The following is a 5,561-nucleotide window of genomic DNA, read 5'->3' on the forward strand; positions in this document are numbered from 1 at the left end:
AAAACGGCCTGTCATTGACGGATACCCATGCTTCGGTGAGTGCCTCCTACTACTATCCGAGAAGGACCGTCGGTACTGAACCCGATCGACAGACGCAATCCTGCGTCAGTCGATGCATCACAGTTGCCCAGGGATAATCACGGCTCAGCTTTTTGAATGTCACATGATCAAACTCAGCAGAAGATTGACCGACAACATTTATGGTATTACGCAATAACTAGCATGTAGCATGTGGCTTCAGAGTACTTAAAAATCGAAGGAATATGTGTGCATTTTTTTTTTGCTTTTCTTTAAGAATTGTTTTTTATTATTACCATTATACTTTATTTTAAAAAGGCCAGACTGAATTAGAGAAGATTAATACAAGAGCGGCCATAGCTCAGGGTGTAGAGACGGTCGTTCAGTAACCAGAAGGTCGGCTGTTTGATCCCCGCTCTCCCCATGTCCTGTAGCGTCGTGTCCTTGGGCAAGGCACTTCACACACATTGCCTCCAGTGCTACTCACACTGGTGTATGGAAGGTGCGAATGTTTGGTGGTGGTCGGAGGGTCCGTAGGCACACGCTGGCAGCCACGCTTCCGTCAGCCTGCCCCAGGGCAGCTGTGACTACTTAAGTAGCTTAACGCCAACACAGTGTGAATGTGTGAGGGCCTGAATAATGTATCCATTCCCTTGTAAAGTGTCTTTGAGTATCTAGAGAAGTGCTAAATAAATCTGATGCATTATTTGTCAGGGTTGGCAGTGGTTTTGGACCCAAGTGTGTGTGTGTGTGTGTGTGTGTGTGTGTGTGTGTGTGTGTGTGTGTGTGTGTGTGTGTGTGTGTGTGTGTGTGTGTGTGTGTGTGTGTGTGTGTGTGTGTGTGTGTGTGTGTGTGTGTGTGTGTGTGTGTGTGTTTGCCTTTGTGTATTATGAGGACATGTCACCTGAATACACGCAACACTGCGAGGACATTTTGAATTATGAGGACACAGCCCATGTCCTCATAATTCATTCAATGCAGAAGTGCTTCTAGGGCTGTAGAAGGCTTAAATCCAAAGTTTTAGCCAATGTCCTTGTAAACCATAATTACATGAATTTGTGTATTTTTGTGTATTTGATGACGCCCCCTGTAGGAAGGTCCTCGTAATGCACCACTTCATGAATTATTCACACCAGTGTATATTTCACAGCATTTGATTGGCTGACCGTCACCTGTCCCCACAATTACGCACATGTCCCCATAATTCCGTTTTTTCTCAAAATGCTGTGTATTGTGAATGTTTGTCTGTAGACGCAGAGCCTTTTTTTTTTTTGCAGCCACCAATTCCTAAGTAGATAAATTAAATAATGAAATACACTATGACATTTAATTATATATTTCAGCATTTAATTCTTGCAGTGGTTGTTTATTTGAAAATATACAATGGTTAACAGCTGTTTATCACATCACTTTGAACAGCTGGAGGCAGAGACAGAGAAACTGTCAGTGCCGTATATTGATTCATCATTTAACATCCCACCCTGCCTTTACAATGTAACATCTTTCTGTACACCAGTGGCCAAATGTTTTGAGAATGACATTGATTTTCTAAAAATCTCCAGTGCTGACTTATTATTATTGTTTTTTTATGATGGCAATTTGCATGTACTCCAGAATGTTATAGTGATTAGATGAATTGCAAAGTCCCTATTTGCCATGAAAATTAAAGTAATTTCCTTTAGTGACCTTACAAACTTTAAGTGAAGAAGGCTTCAGGGCACCCAAGAAAATCCAGCAAATGCCAGGACTATCTCCCAAAGTTGATTCAGCTGCGGGATAAGGACATCACCACCAGTGTAGAGCTTGCTCAGGAATGGCAGTAAGCAGGTATGAGTGCATCTACACCCATGGTGAGGGAGTAAGACTTTTGGAGGATGGCCTGGTGTGACCAGTGAAAAGGGGATTCCATAAATACAGACCAAAATAAGAAAAAAAGAGTTGAAGTTATTTTCTCTGATTAACCCCCTTTCCAAATGTTTGGGGCATCCGGAAAAATGCTTGTCTGGAGAAGAAAAGGTGAGCGCTACCATCAGTCCTGCTTCATGCCAAAAGGAAAGCATCATGTGACCATTCATTTGCAGGGTTGCTTCTCAGCCAAGGAATTGGGCTCGCTCACAATTTTGCCAAAAAACACATGCATCCATTACTAAAGTATAGTACTAAAACATCCTCGGACAGCAACTGTATGACAGCAGCAAGGTTATTTTATTTACTAAAGCAAAAAAACATTTTCGTTAATGAAAAAAAAAACCTTTTTAAAAAACTGAAACTGAAATCACATTTTATGATTACAAAATGATCTATAATTCTAGCAATAATATCCTTTGTTTTCGTCTGTGGTAATTCATTTAATATATGAGCCTTTGGGGTTCATTTTAAATGTGATCTATTTTTTTTTATTGACACTGTAAATCATAGAACAATAGCCACTCTTATCAACAAAGTTCATAATCCAACGACTGAACCAATTTGTTGATTTGAACGGGATTTATTATATTGCCCTGAGTACGGAAGTGACGTCATCTAGCAGCCCCGATAGAGAACCGCCCCCGGCTCTATTTACTTCACGAGATGTGATGGCGTGTAGCTGTGCTAATGAGGTAGGTTTGAAGCTCGAATTTTTCCTGTTGTTGTTGGTCGCTTGTGTACATTGCTCCCTCTTTCGCGAAAATGATTTATAATGCAAGTCCAGTGTAAGTGCAGCTAAGCTTACGTTAGCATACCTAACCATCTGTTGATTATGATGGATGCAGCTAATTATTTAGAATTGCTACGCTTCTGTTAGCGACGGTTAGCATAGCAGAGCTAACCGTCTGTTGAGTAAGATGAATGCTAATTGCAATTTTTAAGAGGAAAGCAATAACAGGCTGGTTTTTGATGTGAAAATATACAATGGCTTAGTATTACCAGTACAGTATAAATGAAGTATTGGTAAATTGCTGCATTTGTGTTTACTTAAATTTGTTCTTTCAATAGAAATATTTCAGTAAAGTCTGTTAGTGTTCATTACATTTAATTTATGCAAATATTTAGCAGAGCTGTGCTATCCACTGTATTTTATTTTCGTTGGCACATTTACTGCACACTGCACAGGCTATTATGGTACACTGTGACTTTCAGTGTACCATAATTACCATACCATAAACTTCAAGACATCTGCACCAAGTTACCTATCAAACTGATTGAAACTCATTTTTTTCTATAGCTTTAGATCATTATCTTCAGTGAGACATGTCAGTCATGAGGCCACAGAGGGCAAAAGTTAAACCCAAAGAAGAGGTAGCATACTTTTCATCCTTAGGTAAAGACAAGAATGGCTTCACCATAAAATATATTAATTAATTCAAAGGTGAGTATTGGTAAAATATTCTTTAGTATGGGTCTAGTTTTCATTATTGTTATAATGAAATATTTCTGTTGTATCCTTTTTTCTTTGTAAGGTCGAGGAGTGTTCAGTTCCTGCTCCTTTCAGAAGAGAGACTTTCCTACTGAATATCGAGGAGCAGTTCTAAGCAAACAGGAACGTGAAAACAGGCTGAGAGTGTATCATGATGCCCGGAAGGTTTTCATGTTTGAATTTCGCTACAATGGAAAAACACTATGGTATGTTTATATGGTGTGTTGTCACACTTAATTTTGTTTTTTTGGGGGGATATCGTGCAAGGTTTGACAAAACATAAAAGATTAATTAAAACTCAAAAGCAAAAGTACATTCTTTTCTCAATATAATTTTTTTATTTTTTTATTTCATTTTTTACAATATTGTGACTTGTTTTTTTATTTTACTTTTACAGTTATCGTGAGTATCGCTAACCTCACAATATCATGTTAATTATCATATCGTGATTTCTTATGACATTTGGATATTGTGTCATACATGTGACATACTAGAATTACTGGTCGCACATTCATGATTACATGAAATTATATTATAGCAGTCTAGTCTTAGTAAGAATTTAATTGTATTGGTATTTTTCTATTCATCTGCCCCAGGTTTCCACTGAAGCACAACCTGATGAAGACACAGCTATCAGACTGCGCCAAAGTTGACCAGGTGACTAGATTTCTTTTTGAATGTTGTTGAAATCAGTTTTCCGAAGCAAGACATTAGTGGAGGGTGGAGATACTAGGGCTGCACAATATGTGGAAAATATCTTGCCGCACGAATGACTCATGCAATATGTGTATTGCAAAGACGTGCAACAAATGAATATTGGATTAATTGTATACTTTAGTCTGAGGCTAAGCGATATGGCCAAAAAATAAAATAAAAAGTATTTTAAACCAACCATCCAGCATTCTGCCACCACTTGTGCAAAATTACAACTCACAATAACATCTGGATGTAACAGAACATAACAACAGCTTTTAATAATCCAGAAGACAAAATACATTTCACGATTTAGCAAATTTTCAACGATTCAATTTAAATTTAATTTATTCAATTAATTTGATTTATTGCCAGGCCCTACTTGAGTCTGAATTTGACCAATCAGAGACAACATTAATTGCGCATCGCCATACAAGAGAATTGTATCGAGGAGCATTACTAACAAAAAATAACTTATTTGGATAAGACTAGATCACAATGAGCATGATTATTTTTCTGCACGTACGTGTATTTCTTTAATTAGATTATATAGATATATATATTAGGTCCATGTTCAATGTCAAAATAATCTCCATCACTGTATAAAACACCCATGTCGCATGTTTTGTCAATACTGTGCAGACCTCACAGGTGCATAGTCTTCACAATGTCGTAGTTGTGAATAACTGACACTCTGAGGACAGTGTATTTACACACTGCGAATGTAAAATAAGTTTTCAGGGGTTTGGAGTTACACATACAGTCCTCATAATTCATACTCTGGTATGGACACTCTGAGGACTGTGTATTTTCTATTAATTGTTTCATTGTGAAAAATAGACGTCACCAATTTACACAAACCACTAGTGCTGACGGATTATTTATTTTTCAAATAGCAAATAAAATGTATTTGCATTCACAATACTTTAACCTATTCATTGTTCTTTATGTACTGTAACTGTGTAAATGCACAGGTACAGTCGTGTTACTAAGAATTTAATTTTATATGTATTTTTCTCTTCATGTGTACCAGGTTTCAAATGAAGCACAACCTGAAGACATAGCTAAAGATGTAGCTGTCACAGACCAAGTTGACCAGGTGACTAGATTTGTTTTTGAATGTTGATGTTGAAATACATTTTTCAGAAGCAAGACGTAGCACAATATATAAAAAAATATTTTGTCGCACGAATGGCTCATGCATATACTGTATGTATGTATACAGTATATGTGTATTGCAAAGACATGCAACAAATGAATATTGGATTGTATACTTTAGTCTGACTTTGACCAATCAGAGACTACCTTAATTGCGCATCGCCATACAAGAGAACCGTATTGAGGGGCATTACTAACAAAAAATAACTTATTTGTATAAGACTAGATCACAATAAGCATGCTTATTTTTCCGCATTAACGTGTATTTCTTTCTTTGGATTATAAAGATTTCTCT

The 5,561-nt window shown here is 37.2% G+C and overlaps 1 protein-coding gene across 1 annotated transcript in view; it reads left to right on the top strand.

The window, feature by feature from the left end:
- The first annotated feature begins 780 nt into the window (after positions 1–780).
- LOC147162899 (uncharacterized) overlaps positions 781–5,561 on the top strand; it is a 10,491-nt gene continuing 5,710 nt past the window's right edge. The window contains exons 1-5 of the mRNA XM_086093920.1: positions 781–2,618; positions 3,224–3,367; positions 3,459–3,621; positions 4,012–4,072; positions 5,142–5,207. Coding sequence (XP_085950046.1) covers positions 3,587–3,621; positions 4,012–4,072; positions 5,142–5,207 — 162 coding nt within the window. The 5' untranslated portion in view covers positions 781–2,618; positions 3,224–3,367; positions 3,459–3,586. The remainder of the gene's footprint in view (positions 2,619–3,223; positions 3,368–3,458; positions 3,622–4,011; positions 4,073–5,141; positions 5,208–5,561) is intronic.

The sequence above is a fragment of the Leptonotus elevatus genome, chromosome 14, assembly GCF_054856555.1.
Source record: "Leptonotus elevatus isolate MCC_2025b chromosome 14, RoL_Lele_1.0, whole genome shotgun sequence".
Lineage (NCBI taxonomy): Eukaryota > Metazoa > Chordata > Actinopteri > Syngnathiformes > Syngnathidae > Leptonotus > Leptonotus elevatus.